The following is a 27,909-nucleotide window of genomic DNA, read 5'->3' as shown; positions in this document are numbered from 1 at the left end:
TGATATCGGAATCCGACCATCGCCTGTTCCCTGGCGCATAAAGATTTAGGTTTTACATCTTCTTTTATTACCATTTTACCGGGAAAACTTATTTTTCTTCGTTTTGGTTGCTTCTACCTTGCCGTTTGTTTAACCTTTTAGAGTGTTAAAAGACGTTTAGTGTGAATAGAAATGCTTAAACGGCTGGTAATGTACGAGTTCTTTCGATTTCATTTGTTTTGTAATGACACCGCACTAGCGGTGTTGACCATTATTGTTGTCAATACCATTTTTACACCGGTACCTGACGAATTTTCCCTATTATGGTGATGATCCTCCAGTGATAATATCTTCCCTATTAGCTCACCCGGCGCATAATGTTCATTTATTTACAGCTCAGTTGCGTATGCTTGCTTATCTCGTTTCATTCGATGGATTAATTGATCATGTTGCCTAAAGGTCAACTGACCACTCAACTGGTGCAGCATTGAAATCATGTGATTATTCCAGTTTATAGCGGAAACAGAAAGGAATTAGTGATTGCAACTGGGCAATGTCGATATTTTTATTGTTCTCATTGATGTGGAGAGCTGACATTTGCGGTCGTATCTGGTAACTAACTTAGTTTTGCATGATGAGATATAGATGGCTTTATTCTGATATTCTCTTTAAATGTATTATCCTTCAATTTAATTTAATTTACGCAGAAATTTCCCGATTTATGGTTTAGTAACGATGATAAGCGATTTAGGGGAAATTTAATTTCTTTATTCTTCTTATCCCATATCGAGTCAAGACTAACACGGCATTTTAATCTTTATATAATACAGATATCTTTATTTTTATTTGCACACATCCTACGGTTGTATTCAAAGTGACCTTAACAATTAGTTCTGACTGTAAAAATTGTAGAATAACTTCAGCTTCTTCGTCAGTTCCATTAATGATGTTGATCGATTTGAAGTATGTGTAAATAATCGCTCTTTTTCCTTGTGAAAGTAAATAACACTCCTTGGGCGCTACCCTCAATTGGTTGGCAGTACTGGCATCGCTGCCAAAGCGTTCCGAAATCTCCTGGCAGTTCCTTGCAGTGAAATTGACGTCACTCATTTGGTGACGTTTTCTTCGGCGGGAGCTACTCGTGGTTACAAGCTACTGCGGATATTGCAGACCAATGGAGGCAACGGTAAACTGATGGGAGCCTTTATTTGCTTGTTTTTATAAAAGAGCGATCGGATTGTTTAAAATCGCATCGTACCCACTCTAATGAAACATGATGTACGTAATTCAGTATATTGAGAATATATTTTCGTCAAATTTACTTATCTGATGTGAAAACGGCAAGTAGTGTATGAATTAATACGTGAAGAAATGAAAAATTTTGCTTGATAACTTTATGGTGTGGTTTACCGATGATATCTATAATTACGTTTCCCGAGACCTCTTGCCCCGAAGCAAGATAATAAGATTTCATCGATTCAGCGAACCCGACCGACGAATGATATTTGAGAGGATAATTGGAAGGTACTGCATGTTACTGTACTGCCTGTATCTGATATTTTGATTCAAAGACAACATTATAAATTATTATTTAACCTAGGTATTCAATTTTCTACATTTAATTAGTCAATAAACAGACGAGCGCGGCTTTAGCGCAGACTTGACGCTTTCAGCCGGTTGTGGCTTCATTGAAGACCTTTTTTCTTCACGTTGCCATTCATGGTCCATGTCGAGGTGGTCTATGCAGTCCATCGGAAAGCCAAAACCTGTGGTTCCATTCCCGGCGTGGGTAATTTTTTCTCTAAAAAATTCATATAAATTTCACCGCCGTTCACGTGGCAGGCTCTAAATATTACTCATCGTATCTATTGTTTACATGATCGAAGACTGCCCCTTCGCTGATATTCTCGCCGCTAATAGATAAGGTATTCCTCGCCGGCAGCCTCGACCTGGCAAGTTGCGATGCATTAGTGAGTGATATCCCGCGCAAGCAGGGAAAGCCAGGTGTTATGAGTGGGCGGGAGAGAGTGGGAAAGAAACTCAGGAATGGGAAGTAGAATGTCAAGATGGCCGATAAGGCACACTAGATCGGGGTAGATAGCTTGAGGTCATTTTTCTTTCGAGGAGAACAATCTGAGATTGGGAACAAGAAAATTGGCGGGAGTCCGCGTTTTGCTTCGAGGCGGGGATCTCCGGTCATTGTTCTGGACACCAATATTACAAAAGGGGATCCCCATGTCGGCCTCTAAATGTGTTGTCACCCCCCGCGCATTTAAATGGGTTAAAAAAAGTCGCAACTCGCGTCGATGACGGACAAAATGATCCGAATTACACGGGTTGCAGTACACGGGGTATAAATCGCACTTAATATATACATAATGCTGTGATCTATCAAATTCATAACTTTTCTATGCTGTTAAATCTCGTATTTACGAACATTATAATGCAAATTTTTGAAAAAGTGGATCGCATTGCACTCATCACCGCGCTGCGGATATTTTTGAAAACCGATTTAAATACGACCGAAGTGGCAACAAAAATCAACCTTCTATGGGATGGAATTGGACCTCCTCTATGCAGTACCCTTGATTCTGGATTTCTTGCTGTGCAAGTGGCAGCGCCGACGTGAATTGGGGTGCGTGGAACTCGCCGAGTGTTTTCGAGAAATCTCGTCGAGAATTTTCCTCGCACCGTCTTTAAGGCGGACGTTCTCCTGTCTCCGCTCACTGCCGCTTCCTCCATGTGATGCGTGTGTGCTTCACTGAGCGGAAAGATCTCCTCCGCTGATTCTGAATGCAGCTTCGTGTAACGAACCTTGTTTACGTTAAGATACGATCTTAGCTGCGGAGTTTTCCTGTATTTACGCGGGATCGTCTTGGTTATGAAAACATGCGTTCCCTTTAATGAAAGTTTCCTTGTTGTGGTCGTTAGTGAAAGGTTGGTAACATGACGCTAAGTAATTAGCATCTTTACTATACATTTAAATAGTTCTGGACGATATTTATGGGAACTTTTGCTTCGATATTTTTATTTTAGTGATCCTAAAAAAATTACTTATCTTGAGGCAGAAGATATTGTAAACAATATGATTCTGAATGCTAGCAATTGGAAATTTGTGGGAAAAAAGATTGCATACAATTTTTGATAGATTCATTTGCTGTATCACATATCAGTATTTTTGGGGAATGAATTTCGTTTATCTTCCACAATTCTCTCTTTACTTAATGTTTAGTATTACTAATCCATGCACTTCATCGTGCAAATGTCACCCTCTGAAGCTCTTCGTGATTGGATATGTTGAAATTAATCTCGATAACTTTAAAATTGTCGATTGTTTCGGAACGGATTTTAAAGCTATAACATTTTTCAAGTAAGAAATAACGGAAGAAAGTATGTGTGTTGTACTGATGGAGATAATACTCGTACCGTTGGATTCCATAACCCATAAAAGTTAAAGTTGATTTGTATTGGATAAGTTTGTGCTTTTCTGATAACATAAGGTATTGAAAATGCTATTTTTGTATACGAAAAACGATTGCATGCTATGGATGCAGTTGCGTGCAATATCCTAGCGTGGAGTCATTATTTGTGTAATATTTATTACAATGCTCGTTATTTCTTTAACACTCAGCGTGTTGTACACTAGTAGACGAAAGAGTTCTTAAAACACCTTATAACTCTTAAAGCTATTTTGTAAACATTTTATTGATTTATCTTAGTAGAAATTCGCTTAAAAGAGCCTGGAGATATATTTGAAGGGGGTTTCAAGTCAACCCATCGAAATATTATCAGGTTCAGAAAAATTTAACGCGGTTAGAGTCAATTTGAACGCGGATTAAAATGATCATGATCAGGTGCGAAGTCGCGCTCTGGGCAGTTGCAACACATATCCTTTCACTAAATATTTAAAAATCAGTTGATAGCTACTGTATTTTACTAAATCTCTTTAATATTGGAGAGGGAGAGAGAGAGAGAAAGAGGTATTATTAATGCCCAATTTGCTATTCTTGCTCTGATACTCCTTCATGCCATTGTCATCTGGGTATCAAACTACTTCTTTGTCCTTTTTCCATGGATTTCAGCTCTATTATTTCTTCATTCTTGGCGCTTGCTCTTCTTATTCCTGGTTTTGCTTCTAATTCTTCCATTGGAATTTTCTTTAGGTTCGTTTCATGGAAGCACCTGCTTTCTGGTTGTCTTCCTATATTTTTTGTAATGGAGCCCTGCTGGATTAGTGTATTTGTTATTTCTATTTCTTCCCTGGTCACTCATTTTTATAGTTGTTTGTGTTCTAGGAAATTAGTTTCCTAGTCGCAATACTCAACTTTAATTAACATTCGAAGTTAAATTTAAATAATTTTGGATTAATTTCATTCAATAATCATAGAAATTCAATCTCTTCCCATGAATTTTATACTATGCTCCGTATGTCAATTTTATTTCATTTTCTGTTACCAGTAATTAAGTCTTAGTTTTACAGCAATGGATGTACCCGAGTCCATATTGATTACAATGGTAGCTTTAGGTTTTAAGGGTTCATCCCTATACATCATTATTAGCATCATGCCTAATGTACTGATTAGTAATCGTCCCAGTTTTTCCCCTCCAAATATTCTCTTATGTTATCGTTTCTGTCAGACCTGAATATATACTTCAGTTCCAATATTTTGTTCTCTGTTCCCATTTACTCAATAAGTCTTACGCCTAACATGTAGTCTTCGGATCCCTAGCGGGTCCAAACATAATCCGTGTAATAGATGTGTATCTCTCTCTAATCGGTCGTAACAGTTTTGTCGAATGCCGCCGCTTCCCTTTGTATTTCATTTAAAACACAGCTTCAATATTTTAACGTCGGATACCGTATGTTTGCCAGGTATTCGAGGTGCAGTCTGACGAGCGCGAGGTAGCACCTCTCCCAATTTTTCGTCTGAAGGCAGACGCTTCACGGCTTCTTGCTTCTTCAGGGCTCTTCTGCAAATATTTTCAATACGTTTCCTCCCCCATGAATGTATTGTTGTATGTATTGGGACTTCCAGATGATTGAGTTCATTTAACGCCTTTAAAATAAGCTCTTATGATACATGCGGTATGTTAATTATTCCCCAAAATATTATCTTCTTCTCTGACGGAGGAGAGGAAAATGCGTTGAAATAATCTGATTTTTTGGCGGGAAACATTTCTGATGCTGATCCTGTATTGGTTAGTGGCCTGTGCTGAATTCTCATCGTTAAGAAATCATATCCTCGTATTTAAAGGATGTCTTTACCCGAGGTTGTCTTTATATGGCCTTCGGATCAGGCGAATCAAATCAATCATGAGCAATCGCTAAGCTGTTTATCAATATCCTCATACTTCTCCTTATTTTTATGAAACGCTTTCCTTATTTCTCAAAATTTTTAGGTGAATCCTTTTCTTTGAACTGAAAATTATTCAGCCAATGTCATCGGAAGTGTAATGTATGCATCGGAAGAAAGTAAACTCAATGCCACAGTAGTATTTTATTCATGCACCTCTGTCTAATATGCATTTTAAAGTGCTAAATATAATTTAAGTGAAGTCTTTCATCATCATAATCATGTTCTTATCAATTGGGAGAGTGTAGTCTCTATGTCTGTAAAAAATAGAACTAATAGTAAAATTGGACTAAAACTAATCCTCGAGCATCTTTCAACTGATGTCGGGAATTATGTATTCATGCCTGAATTTTTTCGCCGCTTATTTGAGTAATTAGATTAGTATGATGAAAAAAATTAAGTAAAGTGAGGATAATGCTAGTTTCCTTTATGTTAATGCACAATTTTAAGGGTTAGGATTTTTCTCCTTAATTTTCTAACGTTTGAGTCATATCTGTTTAGATGGCCATGAGATCGTGAAGGGAATATCAAAATGTTCTTCCTTAAAATCTAAAGAAGTTGATTTCTCTTCCGGCTAAAAACTAGTAGGCTCACCCGACGCCCACCGCATACACCTTATCTCTGATAGCCAACTCACCTACACCTTAGTTTTCTCCGCCTCTCTCTCAAGTGTGGAAGGTAAGTATAAGCAGCAGGAGATACTGTTTTCGCCATACTGACCTGAATCTATCATACTGACCAATATGCTGGCCCTGTTCAGCATTGAACTTTTTTCAGGTAATCCTTTCAATTAATAAAACTTTTCGGTTAACCCGCGTCTTGCGGCTTTAAAGTCCATTACAAAGTAACATTAGTCTTGAAGAGATCCCTGGCAGAGGGGAAGAAACAATGACTTTTAAGCCACTAGACGCGGGTTATCCTAAAAGTTTTTTTTATTAATTGACAGCGTATGGACCGTGAAAGTTGTAAAAATTTCATGTTTTAATCCTTCTCATGCTCAATTTTCAAGTGCCTATTTAGAGTTGAACTCACGTGATTTTTATTGTGGCCAGTTTCCTACCTGTTATTCTAATGAGAATGGAGTAGCATGATTAGTATATGCGTGAGCGAAATTGTATTGGCGAATGTTCCTTGGAGAAGAATGAGATGACTATGGGTATTTGCACTTTTCACTTATATGTTGGTGCAATTTTATATTATTATGTAAATGAACGTGTTTCCCACCAATATATAATGTGTACTTAAAGCTGAAATTTAAGTTTAGTTGAGTCAGCTCATTTTTTGTTTTTGGGTGTGTTGAGTTTATCAATTGATTTCTGATTTAGATTTGGGTAAATACTGTGCTAGAAGAGACTGGTTTTGGAGCCACTAAAATCATAGGGTATACGCTATGGTGTAATCGTAATACATGTACTTATTGAGTTTTTGAAGAAGAGACTCTAAATAAAACTTTACACCACAACCTCTTGAAAACTCTCTATGAATTTCTCTATGTCCTTTTCCAGATTCAAATGTCACCTGTGGCAAAGATGAACTTTTTTACTGGAGAACATGTTTATACTTTAAATTTTATTTTGTTGTATCTCTCTACATGTTTTATTCATTGATGTGCAATTCTGTATAGATTTTTTTTTCTTCTTTTTCTGGGTTTATTGCATGTGTGTTCAGTATTTTGTATTGTTTATCATATGTAAAACTATATGTAAGAATATGTTAATGGGTTATCCCGTAAATAAATGAATTGAATTGAATTGAATTGAAAACTAAGTATGGCTATTAAGGGACCAAATATAAGGAAGGATAATTCCTAGAATATTTACTATCACAGGTATTTCACCATTAAAAATAAACTACAGAGATGACGAATGCTGACATTTTTTCGTCCAAAACCAAGCCATCTTCAGCTGAATGTGTTTTCACAACCATCGTCTTTCCTCCAATATTTCTTTTCTTGCGCCTACTCCACCGTTGGTAGCTAATACGCTTACATGATGCGATCGCGCTTCTCTTGACTGGAATGTGTTGTCCGTTATTTGATGTTTATTTGGCTGCACTTCTAAACCATCGTCACATAAATACTCAAGTTTGGGTAGCTTTGGTGACTAGTTATTTTTAGAAACCTTCCTTTCAGGTATCAACGCAAAGAAAACTTTGATTTGAAAATTACTTAGCCACACTGTGCCGAGATTTGGATGATCCGCAATTGAAACGGGCTATCGACGCGTTGGATATAAAGAGGAGGGTGGTAGTTCCACCGAAAATTCAAAATCATGTGCGTCTTTCCCAACCTGGGTAATATTTGTGATAAATCCCTCATCGAGGAATATCAAGGAAAAATATATGAGTGTATTAGTTTAGTAGAGTATTAATGCATAGTTTTGGCGGAAGGAAGATTTTCGTAGACAAAGGTTTTTCTTGATGATAAAACATTTTATCTGCTGTCAGACGGACATATTTCAAGTGATTCCCGAATGTAATTGAAAGTAGTTTTAATCAACTAATTTCTTGAGATAGTTGTCGGCATGGGTGTAAATGTATTGGCGCCCATTTCATGAAAGTTAGAATATTAAGAAAATGCATGTTTTTTTTCAATTTCAAGTGCTATGTGGGAGCACTAAAATATTTAATGCGGGATTAAATACTTTAGTGCTCATTTTAGGATGGTATATCTGAAATAGATAAGATCTACTTTCTTATGTTATGATTAGGAAACTACGTAGTTTTTTATGTGTGTTTAAAACTGGTTGTTTATTTAAGGAGGCAACCGTAAAATGATTCATCTAACTAGTGAAGAATTATTGCGTAGTTTAGTCTGGAGGCTAATACCAAAAGGCATATAGAAGTCAGGGAATTTCAACATCAATGCTAGTTTTCTTAGAACGAAAAAGCGAAACGTGTTATTATTCTTCTTAAAACTTCTCATGTGATTGATGACTCCGGTAATGTACAACTCGTAGATTCAACTCGAACCGATCACTTATTATGAAAACCATACCTCATCCCTAAAACACTTCATCTGGCGTTCAAAATCGGGATTTGCAGTCAATGAGCCAGATCTGCAAGTCATTACGCCGGCGTCAGTGCATTAGAATATGATTCTCTTAATATAGGTATTAAAATACTATACGACTATCTTAACATACGTACTTCTAATACATAGATTAATGGGAAGGAAACTATGAAAATAAATGAATACAGGTTCATCGTTGATATAACATTTATTTACATGTATAAAAAGACGTATAAAATATTTTTTGCATAATAATCATTTAAAAATAGGAATGTTCAGTCACCACGTGGGTTAACACGCACACATGTACACACATACATTCACTGAAAGGAAATTAATCCAATCCATTCGGAGGAGCAGAACATTTAACCTCGATATTTCAGAGCTTTTTGCAGTTATCCCAATTCCTTTACCCTGTAAAGAAGACTAAAAGTACTGGGCGTGTAAGTTGGATCCTGTTTTGCACCAATGCCAGGAGAACTCGGAAGGAAATTGCGATGAATGATGTGAATAGAAAGTGTGGGAATGAATATTTTTAGCCGCACATTGATATTCTTTCTCGTAGAGGAAACCCTGTGTACAAAACTAAATGCACAGCCGTTAACAGACGGATATGCGAACTTTTAATGCCATGATATTTTGTTCACAAATTTCTGATTATCCATCTCAAAATTTTTTGCTATATTGAGTAGTTACATATATTTTTTGCCAAGAATGATTGATGCGTATCAATTCTTAACAATATGAAAGACAATTGTGGACAAGGCCTTTACACCCTGCGCTGGTACCTCCGTAGTACTCGGAGCTGAACCCATGTTGCCCAGTTTAGTTATAATACATTCAGTTATGGAATAATTGCGTAATTCATTGCTTCATGGACACTTTCCACCGAATTATGAGGTAGAGTGCCGCCTTGACGAGAACCACGAAGGCAATGATGGCTCCCAGATCAGACCAATAGCTCAAATCGCCGATGCTCATATCTTTGAGTAATTTCTCCGGATGTCTGAAGTGGCAGTAGGGCTCGGTGCACATTAATGTTGATCTGTTGAATCCATAAACCGCCTGTTCCGGGAGATAAAAATGAAAAAAAAGTGTAGTGGACCAACATTTACTACTAAATATTTTCCTTGCGTTTCATTCACCACTTAAATGCATCAAATTTCGTGGCTAGAGTTAAAATCGCATGTCGCTAAGGGTGAAAGTATAACCTTTGTTGGCACCCTAATAAAGGGGTATTAAAACTGTTTTGAAGGTAATATCGAACTAAATTTAAATTGTATACGATGTGTGTTCAGAAAATAAGGAGAATTTTAGTTTTTTTTAAATATTTATTTAATCGTTCACGTGAATGTTGTCGTCTTCAAAATGCTCTCCATTAAATATTCATTAAATTAGATGTTCATATCTGTTTATTTCACTTTTTCCACGTTTTCATCCGTTATTGATGTGCTGGGGCGTTCGTCATCTTCAACGTCACCACGGCATTGATGGAAACGCTTAAAACACTCGTAAATGTTTGTTTTACCCATAGCAGATTAACCATAGGACTTTGTTGTCAGTTCACGTACTTGAAATATAACTTGATACTTTCCCGGCGAATTGTGTGGGTAAACTGTTCTCGGGATTAAAAGAGCCACCGGGTTAATTCTTTCATAGGCCGCTATGAAAGAATTAACCCAGTGAGAATCCCGAGAACAGTTCATTTCACGTAATTTCTTACACTTTATATGCTGATCATTCTTTGCTTTACAATCATACTTTGATCCATTCATTTTAACAAACGAAAATCGCCGAGCTCATAAAAATGCGTCTAACCTTAGCGGCTGCCACAGACAAAGTACGCAGTGAATACAGCTGAAAATTTTTTTCACACTTCAGGGAAATATTTGATACTAACAGCATACTAATATAATTAAAAAATTGACAATCGGTCTCTCAAAACCCGCGAAATTTAAAAATTCCCGTTAACTACTGAACACTCATCATAATTTTCCTTTACCTTTTTCAAGAATAATGGGGAACTTGCATGAATTTTTTTTATTTCACAGGCGGACAGAAAATTATTTTCTGAACACAACAAAGAAAACCGCATGTATATCTGAGTTTTCCTTCGCGAGATATTCAATGATAAACATTACGAATTTTAAAGCGCGGGAAAAACACCCTCACCCCCCAAGCCACTGCCGACGAAGCCTCGATGACGTCAAAGGTGCCTAAACATCACGCGAAGCTATTGTTGTGGTTGTTTGTAATAGTTGCCAGCAGTTGTGAGTGCTTCGTTTGTTAGACGTGTTGATTATTTTTTATTTAAAGATAAATATGCGACGATAGAGGCTTGGAAGCCCTCATATTTTGCATTATTTATAATATCTGTATTAATATCTGAGTAAGGGCATAAAATATAAAACTGGAGCAGTTAAACCAAAAATTTTATAATACCTAAATAACATTGTTGTAGGAGTCTGAGCCACGGCCGTTGGAAGGGGGATGTACGTTACTTGTAAGTTGATGTTATCGACGGCATATCATTCATTTAAGTATGTAATTAGAACGATTTTGATGTTTACTAATGTCCGCTTAGCTTTTATATACAATAACTTTATCCGTTTATTCGTAGGTACCGGAGAATTCGTCACTTAGGACTGTCTTTGCTTGTATTATGGGGTGAATTCCAGTCAATGCAACTTTTGCTCGCTGATTGGAGGCATCTAGGAACATTTTTGTGCCAAAATAGTGTTATTTTCAACGTGACATCTCCCGTTAAGCTACCGCTAATAATCACAGTGCCAGTGGTTGTAATGCACAAAGTTTGACAAGGTTGAAAAATATCGGCCAAGACTTATCAGTGTTCCATCGTGATTGAATTGTAATAATTGCTATTACGCTATCGATAAATGTCTAACAGTAGTGTAAAAATTGTCAGTGGCGTGCTAATCTCCGTTGTTCACCGTAGATATGAAATTTCACGATCACGCTATTGAAATAAAAACTGTGTGTGAAGTTTGTTATTCCATTATTTCAACGAATAGTAGTGAGAAAAGTCACCTGTGTCACTTGTGTGGGCTAATTTAAGGGTTTAAATCAGTGAATAAATAGTTGTTTTCATCATAACGAGTTCTGTTATTGTAAGTGGTCCGTGATGAATATAAGAATGTGACAGTGACTTTCAGTTTTTGATAAAAGTATTTGCCTATTTCCCAGTATATTTTTATGGTATATGCTAGTATATTGTTTATGGATTTACCTATATTATTGAAATAGGTTGTTGCTTGTGTGCGTGTTGGCAGCGGAACCGATTCGCGATCTCCCATGTGGATTGTGTGCAGACTGTTTTGCTGTGAATTCGTACCGTAGGTCGGATAGGACTACCTTCTCCGCTAATTCGGCGTTGCCAAATTCAACGGCACAGCTTACTCTAATGTCATCAACACAGCTTACGATCGTTATCCTCCAGTATTACAAGTTTCTTTTACATCTCGATTTGCCGCCGACGTATAGCAATAATTTGTCTTAACAAATTCCATGTGGGTCGTGGCATCAATTTTTGGTGTCCTAAAAAAAGTCTGGTGTTCTAACACCCCATGCCACACGCCTTTTAGGCGGCTTGCGGGGAATTATGTAGATGTAGATGAATTTCAGGTGTACTATTCGAACGAGTGGCAACGTTATCATCCATTTTTCTGATAACCAAAACACACGAAGTGAAACGCTTGTACTTCATCATCCCGATGCCGCATAATTTATATCCCAAGTAATAATCTAGGCACAATAGCAATAGGAAAACTTGCCCAAGAATAACAGAACAAAATAAAGTGACGATGAGCGGCTAAATACTCCCTCAAAACAAATTTTACACCATGCGCTCAGCGTATTTCCCTACTCCCTACGGTTGTTTAGGCACCTATGACGTCACGCCTGGCCTCGGCAACGCTCGGGTGTCTTCGCGCAGTGGTCGGCTCAGAGAAATTTTTCTCGATTTTAAATGCAATTTTTTTATTTCTTTTGATGTTGAATGGAGAAACTGAAGGTATTTTTGCGAGCTAATGTATCCATTTGACTTATTTCAAATAGTTTTTAGAGCAATCTACGACCCATGCAAGTTCCTCATTATTTAAAGTGAGTTCATAATTGGCCTAATGTGATGTAAAAGAATGAAAATTCCCGAAAAAATTATATGGAGCTAGTGTAACCAAAGAAAGAGGAAATTTCAATTTTGAATAATCGTAAATACTGCCAATGTTGGCTTTGCATTGCAAATTTTACTATACTGAACTTGCTGCTTTAACCAAGTGGTTGACATGCACGTCATTTCTTGAACCAATACCCAACTAAACACTATATCTGTACCTTAATACCGTAAAATTTCACTCTGATTATGCTTCATTTATCCAATATATATATATCATTTTCATTGACGTCTGTCAAATCAAACCGGAACCGTTTTCTTTTGGAAAATTGTGTACCATATTAGAAAGTGTATTTATACTGTAGATTATTTCTACTGTGAAGAGCTTACGCATTACCAACCTGCATCATTCCTTCGTACATGTATCGGGTATGGCTGACGTAGGAAAAAGCCGATACGTAAGCTGAGAGGTCACCCAGATGCACGAAGAACCCGGAGAAGAGCAGCATAGGAGTCGTAGTCAATGGAACCAGAAACACGGCGAACTGTAATTCAAAGACGAAAGGACGTATTAAATCATCAATCGTTAATTAATCCACGCAATTACGCTTATTGTGTCCACACGACGCACCACTGCCTGTTTCGCATTTAGGCACTCGTAATTACTCCCAAGGCTTCAATTCTAAAGCTGTCTGAGCATCCCAGTTATGTAACTCATTACAAGTGACCAGTTGAGCTCACGAATACAGTTCACATCAGCTCGGATGAGTAATAATCAACGTCGCAACACCATGTTGAATTACGCCGACACGGCAGTCATTTAAGGGCCCGAGATTAGGTGTCAATGTAATTATTTGCACTCCCTTGGGCACGAGTGGAGGAAATAGTATATCCTCAGGGAGATTTTGCGTATTAAATTTTGCTGCTGTGTATTTAACCTGCTACTTAATAGCGAATGTCGCTAGATTTGATATTAAAACTCTTCGGGAATTAATCAGTAATTATATTTGTCATTAATGGCTATAAATTTGCATTGAGGAAAATGTGACAGAAAGCAAGGTAACGTCACCGTCAGGCTCCCGCTCATTTTTTTAAACGTGGTTTGATTCTTTGGTACGATTTTCCTTTTCTGTGATTTTTTCAATCGTTTGGAGTCCATGTATTGTGACGATGAATTGATGTATGGAAAAATATTTTATTTTTGAACCATCAGAAAGGCTCAATTGGTTAATAGATTATTTTCACCGTGCCCCGTCGGACTAGCCTTATGTGGGAGCCCACCATCAAGGCACCAGCTGGAAAAAATACTTTTAATTTATGATGAATTTACTCAGAATTCCGTCTCATTTTCTCTTAATTTTCGAAGAGTTAGTCTTGAACCGCTGCTCCTCGGAAGAATTACGCTGATTTCCCTCCACGTTGAAGCCATTGGGTCAGGTACTTCGATCGCGCCTTAACTACCTTACCCACCTTACGCACTAATGCAGCCTTCGCGTCGCCTTCATGCAAACGAGAGATGGCTACTACCGCATGGTTAGAATTCCTGTACTTCTGCTGTTTCACTAGTATCTCACCGCATTAGAGTACCTTCTTTGGCTGTCGCACCTTTCGTCGAGCCTCATAACCGCAGTATGGGCGCCTACTAATTCCTTCTGCATATCGCCGCTTCTTGTTCACGGCTGCCCCTCCAGCGAGCAAGGAATCTTACTTTGCTATTAGTAACCTCAATAGAGGCCAAACTGCTATGTAGTACTACGCAGTAAACGCTATCGGTGGCTTTAAGTATTGAGTTATTTTCTATATTCACACTGTTTTCCACGCGCGATTACGTCAGGTTTTGGCAGGGAGCTTGTATTATGAGGATCCTATTCTAGATATTTTCAATTTGAGAATAAGGCATTTTGAACTTTTATTTTCAATTATTTTTAAATTCATTTACGCTTTTACGCTAAATTACCTACTGTATTGCGGAGTGAAGACATAATTACTCAACGCAAGCTTCATATCCTACCGAATAATGACCACGATAGTTTTTGAGTTACACCGGTGTGTATTCATTCGGGGAAATAAATTTTGTAGGACATGTTTATCGTCGTTATTTTATTTTCAGAAATCGATAACTGTTCTTTTTTCTTTATATTCCTCAGAAGTGCGACAAAGCTTCCGTTCTTGCGTAAATTGATTTATTATACGGCATTTTTCGGAATTTCATGACTCGGACTTAACGTTGCTCTTTATCTCACTTATCAAGAACTCCCACCGTCAAATGGATACGGGAATATTTTACGATTCTTTCAGATGCGGCTATTCAGAAAATATTTCCACTCAAAATATTGTTTCCGTTCTTCTTTGAAAGCCAGACTTCACTGTTATTGTAAAGGAAATGTGTTTAAATGTGAGAGAATTTTTGTTATGCATCCGCTTGATATTCACTTCTGAGAAGTATGATGCTATTGAAAAATATACCTCGAAATGGCAGTTGTTACCAAACACAAAATTCTAATTTTTATGCTCCCAAGTACTCCGAGCTGTAAAGTATGAAGTGTACAGTACACGAAGATAAAATGTCTGGGGAAGGGATAGGTGTAGGCAGAGGTGGTCTGGGGTGATTGGGGGCCCTCGGTTGGGGCTCATGATGGGGCTCTCCTTACCGGAGGATGCGGTGGTACTCCCCCGGAAAATGATTAGGAAGTTGCATGCCCGGAAATATATTTGACGATGTTCTGGCTCTAAAAACTAGATAATAGTTAATAAATAATAGCAATTTAGTAGTTGAAATATATATGAATAGTGCGAATTTCACAGCTTATAAAATTTAATAATGTATTCTGGTTCTAATGCCTATTTTTTGACTTTGATCCTTGAAACTACACGGAAATCTAAAAAAAAAAACTCTAAAATGACCTTTACAAATAACCCTTTCAAAAAAGCATAAGCTTATCTTTTATCTTCATACAACTTTATTTTAAATATTATGATAATTAATTCAAATAATTTTTTTAAATGACATTTTTACCCTGAGTATGTTGCAAATAAAGCAACCAATGAAAAGGTTGAATTTTATAATTGCCAACAATATTTGGTTCAAGTCTGAGTGTTTTTTTATTACACCTATCATATTCGCTTCACGATAGGCGCGAGCGATATTGGGGCCCCCTAAGCTCGGGACCCTCGGCGATTGCCGACCAGCCGACCTGGCCAGAACGCCCCATGGTGTAGGTAGTTAGATTTTTTTCTGATGTGAACATCATATCCGAATCATATTTAAAGTATTTCAATTTGGACCTAAATATTGGGGTACATAAATAAATTTATTCATGAACATTCTTCTGTGAAATTTAAAATTTTCGAGATAAAACTCCACTTTGTCGTTCTATTTTCAGTCATAACGTTTTAAAGTTAAATTCTTACTATTTGCGGTGTTGGTCATTTTAATTCGGTTTAATGACGGCATGACGTCCAAAATATACGATAAAGCCGAATTGGCTTGGGACGCAAGATAATTGTTTATCCTGTCATTTTTTCCTGCTTCTACTTCACTGAAATAACTATTTCGGCAGGTATTTAAAGTGTTTATAAGCAAGATAAAAACTTAAGATCCATGTTTCTTAAAATACTTTTTATCAATACCCGAGTATTCGTACCTACTCCTATTTCATTAAATATTAATTCCTTTACTTTTATAATTGTTGCCAGGATTCAGCTTGGCAAGATCTGCATCAATGACGTGATGAAAACGGTTTTTTTGGGGTAGGCTAACCTATGTGATGCCCAATGCATAATTATCGAAAATGTAATTATTCAACATGGTAACGTTTCACTTATTTTTTTATTTCATCGGCCCAGGTTTCGACCACCCTTTAAAAACCTGTGATACGTTGCTCAGCCAATTATTTTTATGTTCATAAAAACGGGTAACTTTGTTTGCTTGCGATCAAATTTTATTTAGCTTTTCTCGAGTTGATACTCGAGTGACCGCGGTAGTCGTGTTTTTCCCGGATTGAGAAAATTTATTTTATTTATCTCATCGATGGATATTTTATTTCGTAACTCCTTCACCTGTAGGAAGAATGCTGAAGTTTCTAGAGCCCATTAACCTAGAAAAGAGCGTCTTCATATCAGTCTCTTATGTTTCTCTAAAGTTTCTCCCGGATAGCCGAGCCACCTGGGGTCATCTGTGGGACGCAGCAAGTCTTCCTTGCGGTCACCCAGTGATACAAGGCCGTGGCGAGTTGTGAGGGTTCAAATTCCCCGAAATGTTTGGGGGATAAGGTCTTGTGTTTCCCCCGTCCAATCCCTAAAGGTACGTGCGGCACGTCATTGCGCAGGTTACAGTGCTGTAGTTGGGCCGGTGCGGCGTACCCCCTAAAATCCAAACTCGTTGAAAGCGTATCGGTTAAACCACCTTTTTAAATCAATGAAAAATAGCCCTACTGTAAATTGTCCAATGGAGACTAATATATGAGTTGTAGTTTGAAATTGCAATCGCGGCTAAATGTATAAGTACATATTGTTGTATAATACTTAGAGCTGTTCATGGGAGCAGCCAAAAATTAAGGCTAGGGGGGGTTTTAGGAGCAACTAATACTTTGGGGTTTTGGGGTATTGCATACCCGCCAGGGTAAGTGGGAGTTGCGGGGGCCCTCTTCCAGAAAATTTTTAAGATTAATGGTTCCAAATGGCGAGTTTTACGGCTTTATGAGGGATATTTGATTAATTTGATTACAACTGCATGTGGTCGGAAACGGTCAAAAGTGTCGTTAGAATCGATATGCAGTATCGATAGTCGTACCAGTGCGCATTGTTTCTGCGCAGTAAATTCGCCGAAATCATTCACCGTGTAAAGCAGGCGTTTGAAACGATCACGCGAATGAATTTAATTCGAATGATCATTCATCGTATGAAACGGCCTTTAAGAGAAGGCTAATGCCGACACCGGATCCCTCCATTTTCCCCTCATGGCACAAACGACCAGAGCTGACTGTCGCCTCTTCACCATAAATTTCCGATAAGTGTAAGTTCATTACCTCCCTCCAAGGTAATTACTTTATGTTCTATTTTTCAGGCAAATCGTTGTAGTTAACAATTAGAAAATGCAGTAAAAATAATGGAAATGAGATTATTGTGATACTTATTATTTCCCTAAATCAGTTATTTGTGAATCAATCCACAAAGCGACGAGATTGGCGTTCGTTTTATGTTGTTGTAACTTCATTTTGCGTAGAGAATAATGATTTTTATGAAATTGGTTGGCATAACTCGTACGAAATCGTGCTTAAGGAACCCACATGTACTCGGGGCAATTTTGCGGTGGAGAATGATCCGCGGGAGTAACTTGGTTTGGAAGCTGGACGCTCAGAAATGGGAACCGGAGTACCGGGTACCCATTTTACTAACCCATCTCCCGAACCCAAGTCTCAGCCGAATAAAAACTTTGATCCTGCCACAGTTAATGGTTCCTTTAGGGCTTTCGAAATGGAGTCAATAAAGATTTACTTTTACTATCAAGTCAAGTTGAGATTTATAGATCATCTATCATTTAAAATTATCTCCAGGTCGACCGGCATTTTGTGGTGACACATTAACCATTAATTAATAATGAGTAATTACTCATTTCAAACTTAGCCAAACATATTTTAATTTAGGTTACGATAAAGTAGATGATTTACAACATTTGCCTGTATTATTGTAATAATAGGAAATTTTTGCTTAGTATTTTCGATTGTAAGTTTTTTGTATTTGGCCAACAGGCAAATGCTAAAAAATATCCAATTGAAATTCTCTGAAAATGTTACGATGATAGCGTAAGTTTTAATCAAGTAATTACTTTTCAAGTATTCTAAGTACTAATAAGTAAACTAAGTACTAATCAAGTTTTAGACAAGCCTTGAAAGGCTTAGCGGGACCTAGACTTTTTTTTCACATTGTATTTTCTTGTAAATGACATTTCATCTTTGATTAATGTTATAAGTTTTTGTAAAATTTCTAATCTCTGCAATAAATATTATTATTATATCTTAAAAAAAAAAAAAAAAAAAAATTATTTTGTAATTTTGGGAGACATATTAATGTCTCCCAAAATTAAAAAAATATGACCGATCAAGATGCAGTAAGGCATCCTCTTTACTGATCATCTTTCTCAGTAAAGCAAGTGATTAAATACTTACATCGACTGGGAAGGCAGCTCCAAAGACTAGTCCAATACCTTGGGCTAAAATGGTGTAGGAAACACAGATCGTCCACATCATGGCAACCCGGAAACATTCCGTGGGCTGACCGGTCAAATAGTAGGAGACCAACAGGAATACAGTAGGGGTGATAACCTGTGCAGGGAAGATATGAAGAGATACACAATGTTAGGATTCCATCTGACGAAGGATCATTGAACAGGTCATTATCAAGTTCGAGGGGGTAGGGGTATGTAAGAGGATGGCAAATTTCGTGGAAGTAGCAAAAATACCTCCAGATATGGTTTAAAGGCATAAGAATTATATAAGTAGTAGTAGTCACTTTTTAAAATAAGTTGGTAATAAGTTACAATTACAATTTAAAAAATGAACTGGCTGAAGTTCACCTTTTGTAAAACTTCTTAAAATGTCTGAAAAGTTAATTAGAGTAGAATCTATTGTTATGCTAACTTATTCATGGAATTGGTGCATAGTATTCCACAAGGAGAATTAGATTTGCACAATTTTTTAGAATTACTGTGATTAAAAAATTAAATTTTTTCCAATGATTCATATTTTCATCTCCTTCTGAAATATTGAAGATTTTCGGAATTATTAAATTCACTCAAGCTGAACGTTTAAGGATCTTGTATCAGGAAACTATATGTCTTGATTTAATGTGTAAATATGGATAATTTTTCTCCTGAACACAGTGTGAACATTGCCTTTTTTGAGTAAATGAAATGTGTTCTTGTATTTGATTGAATATTTTTATACTCACTTGCATCGGGACATCAGCCAGACACTTTGCTATGAAGTAGGACCTTAGAGAAAACCAACCATTGCGGTATTGACGAATTACTACAGGCAATTCAACAGGATCTGCCTCAGCATGGAATGAAACAAAGAGATGCATTCATTCATAAATTCACTTTTTCTCTCAATGGAAAATGTATACCTGGTTTTAAACTGATATTTCATTCATGAAAATTTGTATTTGAGTAATAAAGTATCTTAGCACGAACAAAAGTTTCCATTGAAATTAATTCACATTCCTGCATTAAAGTATGCAGCATTGATTAACCACTGGATGACAAAAGAATTTTCCTCTATGCCTTTGCAAGGAAGTTATATGTTGTCATTTAAAAATTATTCACTGTCATCAACATTGATTCTTAGGAAGAAAATAACACTATTAGTCAATTCCTATGGAGAGAATAGAATATCAAAGTTCCTTAAAGTCTCTTCATTCCCTTCTGATATTCAACATTAATCTGCCAAAATTCTAATGCTTGTACCAGCTTATTTTATCTTATTCTTTCCAGAAGCTGTTTGATGGTTTACTCACATGTCTGGACAGTTGGCATTGCATTGGCAAAAAATAGGAAAAGAAGAAAAAAGAAGAGGCATCCTGCATTGCTGGGAGCCTTTGCAGCATCTCCACCAATGTCATAGAAAATTCCTCCGAGAAGAAGACCAATGAATAAGTTCCCGAATAATGTCAGCTGTGTTAGGTACTGTAAAAAATAAATATCTATTAGTGGTAGGTACCAAATTTGCCTTACAGCAGGAATAATATGTACTGAAAATGATAGTGTAGCTACATGTGGTCAGGGTTATAATCCTGCAATTAATTAATTCATATCATTCAGAGGTTTCACCCTTCTGCTCTGATGTTGACCTTTCTTGTCTTATTAAGGACAGCAATGCCATTGTTGGTCTTGAAAAGAAAACAAAGGCTCTTTTAATGCTATTATGTTTAATGGCCAGGGCACAGAGTAGATATATACAGAGGGGACATTAGGTGGCTGTACCATAGGTTTCTCTGTAATGAAAAATCGCACGGAACGCCAAATCGCACGCACAAATCCCGCATTTATTATGTAAATAACTGACCGTCTTGTTTTCTAAATCCGACCAACGACAGCGAATCACCCATTCCTTGGGCCTGCGCCAACACCTCAAGTTCTTATTTAATATTTTCGACAATTTCATTTCGCATGCAAAATAATACTCGAATATAAGTTTAGTTTCTTCGATTAGCAATGTAACTCAGAAAAAATATGAAATTACTTACCTCACAGGGTCTTTAGGGAAACTGAAGAAACTCAACTTTGCTTCCGTCATGCCTACATTGTTTTTGCAGTTAATGGCTGAACACCAAGCAAAACCTTTTCTTCTCGTCTTATTTTACACTTCCTTCATTTTCCACATTTCTTTAAAACACTAGCACACTACGTGAAAGCATTGAAGAGTGGAGGAATAAAAAAAATTGTGCGACAACACTCCACGCCAAGCGCGAATGATAGCAGCGATAGCAACCGAATAGCAACTCAAGCCACGTTTCCTTATTTAGAACATGGCGAAATGCGCAATGAGCTGATTACCGCCTTCAGCCGTTTTGTCCTCTCTGTATATCCCTACTCTGTGGCCAGGGTTTGTTTGCATTGGTATATTGCATTGCATTATGGTTTTACATATTTGCGAAAAGCATTGGTGGTCGCTAATTTCAAATAGGGGGAGCATGGTAGCCTAGTGATGCCAGTACTAGGGCAGATGATACACTTCTTTTTAATTTTTTGAATGCCTCACTATGAGAATGAAGCTATTCCCAATCTGATTCAGTCCTCAGCAATTCCCACCACGGTGCAATATTAGGAACAAAACTACGTACATAATAAAGCATGTCCAGAACCCCCTGCAATTCCATCTTATTTTTTGGGCACTCCAAGCTTACCAATGCTTTAACCCTCTCAGGATCAGTTTGCATACCTGCCTCTGAAAAAAGATGTCCCACATATTTCACTTCTGATTCTGTATCAAGTTTTAGCACTCTAGGTCCCACTGAAATGGTAATTTCCTCCACCCTCTCATTGTGTTGGGTACTCTGATTTCCACCAATGGCATCAACACACAAATTGACTGCTTACCACGACAATGAAGACGTATCCGAGTCACTGTCAATCACTTCGACGGTACACATGCTTTTCTCTTGGCACTATATTGCAAAGTGGTTCAGGATGCCACACTTAGCGCACTTTCTTCCATAAGCTGAGCACTCATGCAGGTCATGTGTTGTCTGACATCTGTTCCTCTGAAATTTTTTACTTTCAGCCCCTCTTCTGCCACTCTCAGTTTTATTGCAATTAGTTTCCATATCACCTCGATTCCGAGGTCCATGTCTCTTCTTCTGCACCACGTCAATCTGGACATTATCTTTAGCACAAGCTGTCAATTCTCTCATTTGCTTGGCCTGGCGTTGACTCTGCTCCACGGCTCTGCAATGGGCTGCGGCCTTTTCCAGACTCAGGTCCTCCAGTCACCCCAAGGCTTGCTGCACTGCCGCTGCACTCTCTCACCCCAAAGACAATCCTATCTCGTAGCAAGGAGTCCTCCTGTGTCTCAGATCTTGCAAAACTGCAGTTCTTTATCAGCCTTCTACAGTCGGCGAAGAAAAGCTCAACATTTTTACCTTCTTCTTGGACCTTCTGATTGAAAATGAAGCGCTCAATTGTTTTGTTAATTTTTGGCATTACATAGTTCTCAAAAGTTTTTTTCCACAGCCGAGTAGGACTTTCTTTTTGCAACAGCAATAGAAAACGTATCAAACAATACTAGAGCTTTTGCCCCCAAGATATTTAGCATGAGAGCAATTTTCACTTTTTCCTCCTCCTCATCTCGCATGGTGGCTGTGAGAAAATTTTGAAACTCACATACAAAATTGGTCCACTCAAAGTATGCATGCTGGCTGTTGAAATCAATGCTAGTAGCCAACTTCACATACTCAGCCTTTATTACCCAAAGGTGAAGAGCTATTGTAAGGGGGACAATGTATGGGCCAAGGCAACTAAACGGAGCATTGGGAGCCAGTTATTGTTATTGAAGTTCATTATTGTCCCAGGTCTTACCTAGTAAGGAACAAAATGGGTAATTTCGTAAGATATAATAAAAGCAACTGAAGACATAACTTCTCGAAAAATCTCTCTCTTCAAGATCCCCTCTTGTTACCTGAAAATGATGTTGTAAGTAACAAAAATAAATGCAGTAATAATACACTAGTTATGATAGGAGATGATGCTTCCTCACACTCCCCCCCAGGTTCACTCCATGCCCTCTTGATACTCAGGAGCTCACTCTTTGGGGTGGAATGGGGAGTCACCAGGAGCGGTGGGAACGTCAAAGACCCTCAATGACTTGATCTATGAAGGGAAAGATGTGGTAGCCAATCTATTTGGTCAGCTAGCATGAGTGTGGTGTGTGTGAGTTGGCAACCCTGTGCATATGCAGTCAGAAGGCTTCCGGCTGATGTTGTAATGTAACTTGTATTGGTGAAGGTGCATTAAAGCAGTATCTGTTAAGTATCCACATTTTTTGTCATTTTGTGATTGGCACCCCCCTTTATACAGACTAAATATAATGCTGGTTTGATAATTTTTTACACTCACCAGATTTCTATATGTGCAAATTGATGACCGCCACAGCAATACCTTCATTTGAGTTATCATTGTAGGTGGTCGAGAGAGTCTTAGACTTCCCTCGCTGCTATGGGACTGAATATTTATACCATTCTCAAATGAATATTTTGGAGGCTTTAAACTGAATCCATTCTCAGATATTGTCACTGCTGTTGAATCTGAAAGAGAATTATTAATGAAAAAAATGAATTTTTACACTGTAGTAATGGAAACTAACTGTGGCTCATTACTCATTATCACTGGCATTTTTTTTGCTATGGCATTGTAATACTTGTAGGTGATCATTAGTATAACATGTGGGTACTCCAGTACTTTCTCCTCTGCGAGCATGTTTTTAATTAAATTATGGGAGAATTGAAAAAGTCCATGGCGGGGCTCGCTACACCCGTGTCCATAGAGATAGTATTCTAAAAATAAATCTGCTATTCTTATGTATCAAATAAATGTATTAGAAAAAGAAAAAAGTAAACCGTATAGAATAAATTTCCTCAGCCATTTTTCTTTGGATATACCTGAAGGAGGCTCTTTCATCTGTTGTATAGTTATGTGACTGGAACTTCATGAGGACAATATCATTTCATCTCATTCCATTTCATTAGAAAGGTATGAATCATCCAAAAGAAAAATTGGAAAAGAATCTTACCATTTGGCTTTGAGGTGAGAAGTGATTCTGTTGCCTCTTCTCTCTCCTCCTCTACTTCCTTCATGTAATGCTCTTTATTGGTGTTATTTCCTATCACAGCAATTGATGACTTTGTGGTGGGTACTGATTTTGAAGACTTCTCTGTCTCATCCTCCACCTTCTTCTTGACAGCTTGTACCAACTCTTTTGTGCTGGTTCCGTGCTCACCACATGCCACTTCAATCACTGAAAGTAAATTTGATTTTAATGGATAATGTAAAATGAAATATTTCACTCGTCATTGACCTATTTCAGTTTAGTCTTACCAAATTGAAGAGGTTAGTTTTATTATATATTCACATTATTATACTGATAACATATAGGAAATGAGGTGAAAGTACCTTTATGTTAGAGATGTTCAATAGTGGTTAATTGAAATATTATGAAAAACCCATTACATATATATTGTATATCATGGATAAAAAACGTAATCCATCATTGAGTTCACTTATTAATTGAATTGCATGAAATTCACGTGTTTTGGCTTAGTCTGTGGTGAAATCTACCCTCAACTATCCAAACTAAGTCTGAAAGAAAGCAAAGAATTAGAATAGCGTTCTATTTACCAAAATCACTTGGGTTGTAATAATCAGGGCAGCTGAATCCGTAGGATTTGAGGAATGGAACCAGTTCAGAAACACCTCCATAGTAGATAGCTTCTCCATGGGAGAGCACAAACAGATCATCAAACATTGTGAAGTGCTTGGATGAGGGCTGATGCACCACACATATGACCACTCTTCCACTATCTGCAAGGCATCGCAAATGGCTTAAAATGGTTTGGGAAGCCACACTATCCAGATTACTGTAAATGAATGAATTTTAGAAATACATGATGTAAAGATTAATATTCTATACAGTGGAACCTCGTTAAAGCGAGTACGGGCTATAGCGACACCCCCGCTATTACGAGGGATAGCCGATGCACCGCCAATTGACCCTATAATAAGCATGTCAAAAAATTCGTTTTTACGAGACACTATGGCGTTGGCTCTCGCCATAGCGAGGGTTTCACCGCCGGAAGACTTTCATCAAGACTCCTTAACCTCTGTAATTGCTAGCGATCTGTTAGGAATGAAGTTAATGGAGTGCTCAGTCTCAAATTTATGTGGTAAACTGTCGTTCGATAAATATAATGATTGACGAAACAATGCTTTGCATGATTTTTATTCAGTGCGGCGCTTATAAATTGTTTGAATAGTTAGTCGTTATTTGAGTAAGGAAATTTAGTGATGCAAATAAACATCGCCTTTCGCCTGGATTTATGCTTACGTTTATCAGATAGATGTTTATCTGTCGCCGCACCACTCCTGTTCCTGTATATCTGTTCGCAACAGGTATATTGGCTATTATTTGCTCCACCTCCGGTAAAGCGATAATTCGCTATAACGAGTGTTTATTAGTGCACCGTGGGGTGTCGTTATATCGAGGTTGCACTGTAATTCTCTTCTCTACATTTTTCAATGGTGGATGTGAATAACTTTTCCTGTAATATTATGCTGATAAATATAGAGTGTTAACAGATCATGATGTATGTTGGGTTAACATAAGATCCTCAGTTTTAATTGACATATGATCAATGGGGAAACAACCACTGGTCAGATATTCACTTTTCAAAAGCTGAAACCTGGTTGATTGAATGGATTGCAAATTAATGAAACCATTTTCATATGAATAAATATATATCAAATAAATGTTTTCTCCAAACAAAGCAAAGTAATTGAGAAGGAAAAAATTTTATTAGGAGTATCCTTTTAAATGTGAAATCATTAAAAATAATATGAATCATTCATACAGAATTTGATTATTTTCAAATTGAGGTGCGGATCATATTAAATTTTCGGAGAATTTTCTCCTTAACAACTTAGGTTCGCAATTGTGCGGAGAAACAGGAAAATATTAACTGGCTGAAAAATATGTACATACATGCTAAGAAAAATGTCAAAAAATTACTTTCTGATCAAATTACACTTTATAGGACTTATTTACCTATGCTGGTAAAATGATGACCCATTAAGGTTCTCTTTATTTTTGGAGATAGCATAAAGTTACACAGAGCTATGTCTGATCAATATGGAGGCTGATGCATGTTACAGTATCGTTGTTGGCCAAAATTTCATGGACAAGCATTGAGGTGTGAGCCGAAAATTTAAAATTTCAAAATTTATTTCCCGTCAGTTCTTGAACACTCCTCAAATGTAGTCACAGATATATAAGCTCTAGTTTAAGGATTTTTGCAATGGTGTTCTAAATGCAAGCATTGTGATGATAAAGAGGGTTTGAGGCAAAAGTATCTCTAGCATTGCATAATGTGATGCTGAGTTGTTGCAATTACAACCAAGCCTCTTTTATGCTCAAAAAGTAAGGGTGTATCACCCTATGACAAGACACTGCAAGCGGTATTGTAGCTGTCGTGCTGTGTAATATATGCCAATGGAGCTGATCATAAGGCTGGTGTAGCTAATGGTTTCTGAAGTTTGTACCGACAATATGTGCCCATTGAACTTTTTCTTCAAAAGCAAACCAATCTATTCCGAGTTGTGGGCATAAATAATGATTGCATGCGAAAAAGGAGCCATTGGATGGGATTTTAAAATTGTGTCTCAAAACTTTCTGCAGATTTCAGTGCTCGTAATATGCCTTCTTGGTGACCACATGCTCCAAACCACTTCTTAGCCAAATTTCTGGCACCATTCATCAGTATGATGCCTCCCCACCATTTTTGTTTACTTAGAGCTCATTATTTATTCTGACATATATGACAACTGGGCATATAAGATGACCCCCAATAAGCCATCTTTGAGTAATGGTCCCCCTGGGAAATGTCTCACATAGTCCATTTTTGAGAGGAAAATATTTGCGGATAAAATTTGGTGTGTTTCTAAGAAAGGTATCTTGATATTTAAGTCTGCAAAAGGGTTAAAAAATAAATTTTGGGCTTTATTCACCAAATTTTGAGAAGTTTTTTTATGGTTTAAACGGTTTTCTCATGTGCCAGAGTATACAGTTGAAAAACTGAAGCTTTTTTCATGGACAAGCATGGTAGTGTGAGCCGAAAATTTATAATTTCAAAATTTATTTCCCGTCAGTTCTTGAACACTCCTCGATTGTAAACAGAGCTTATTCATCTGTGACTACAGTCACAGATGAATAAGCTCTGTTTGAAGCTCTGGCTGAAGGATTTTGGCAATGGTGTTCAAAATGCAAGCATTGTGAGAAAGCATTTTGGTAATGGTGTTCCAAAAGCAAGACTTTCTTGAGATTACTACTTAAAATTTGTGAAAATTGAAGATAAAATTAAATGACATTACCTGGTTGGTTCATCAAAGAACATTATTGGTGGGTTGGTAACCAATTCCACTGCAATGGACAACCTTTTCCTCTCTCCCCCAGACAACTTGCACACCTTCGTTCCCATACATCCTCCAAGTCCAAGTAGATCCGATATTTGAGTAACCTTCAAGTAAAATATGGAATTATATATTATGAGAAGGAATCTCTTTATGAGGGGTCTCAGTTTAACATGTCATAAAAATGCCCTATAGTTTAGATGTAAAATGTTTCTGAGGGAAAAATTCTTTAACATTAACAGCAAATATGTAGCCCTGCTACTGTTTCCTCTTCCTCTCAATGCCTACCACCTCATATCAACTTGATTTACTTCCACGAGCTTCATTATGCAGTCCATAAATTTTGAGGCCTTAATTATTTTATTTTCTCTAATGGGAAGAGATTAAAGCGCCCACATTGAAGCAAGTGAAAGCTTGTTACCACTGACAGCATACTTCACTGGTAAATGAATATCAGTAAATAAATTTCTTCTCAGTGAGGTTACCTCAAATTTTGACCAACAGCCAATGGCAGCTGTGAAGCATTGGCATGGGGTCCCATAAATTTCAAAATTGTATTTCTCCTCTCAGATTGTGAATATGTTTAATGGGGAACATCTGAGTATGCTTATATGAGAGACTATTGAGATATGAGACTAGTGAAACAAAAATTCCCTACCTCTAGAGACATACAGATAGAAACATCCCGGGGGACATTGCTCTTCCATGTGATTAATATTTAGAATCAATGGACTAAATATGTATAGCAAATTGGGCGTCACAC

At 37.4% G+C, this 27,909-nt stretch overlaps 1 protein-coding gene across 1 annotated transcript in view; it reads right to left on the bottom strand.

Annotated features, from left to right (window-relative positions):
- Window positions 1–8,532: 8,532 nt before the first annotated feature.
- Window positions 8,533–27,909, bottom strand: part of LOC124157488 (ATP-binding cassette sub-family G member 4-like) — a 73,211-nt gene continuing 53,834 nt past the window's right edge. Inside the window, exons 4-12 of the mRNA XM_046532225.1 lie at window positions 27,108–27,253; window positions 24,363–24,601; window positions 23,758–23,982; window positions 23,085–23,272; window positions 19,988–20,156; window positions 19,421–19,521; window positions 18,640–18,795; window positions 12,874–13,017; window positions 8,533–9,408 (exon numbers count right to left, since the gene is read on the bottom strand). Coding sequence (XP_046388181.1) covers window positions 9,208–9,408; window positions 12,874–13,017; window positions 18,640–18,795; window positions 19,421–19,521; window positions 19,988–20,156; window positions 23,085–23,272; window positions 23,758–23,982; window positions 24,363–24,601; window positions 27,108–27,253 — 1,569 coding nt within the window. The 3' untranslated portion in view covers window positions 8,533–9,207. The remainder of the gene's footprint in view (window positions 9,409–12,873; window positions 13,018–18,639; window positions 18,796–19,420; window positions 19,522–19,987; window positions 20,157–23,084; window positions 23,273–23,757; window positions 23,983–24,362; window positions 24,602–27,107; window positions 27,254–27,909) is intronic.

This window comes from Ischnura elegans, chromosome 4 (assembly GCF_921293095.1).
Source record: "Ischnura elegans chromosome 4, ioIscEleg1.1, whole genome shotgun sequence".
Classification (NCBI taxonomy): Eukaryota; Metazoa; Arthropoda; class Insecta; order Odonata; family Coenagrionidae; genus Ischnura; species Ischnura elegans.
Note: the sequence above shows the minus strand (reverse complement) of the source record. Positions and strands in the feature narration are given on the sequence as shown.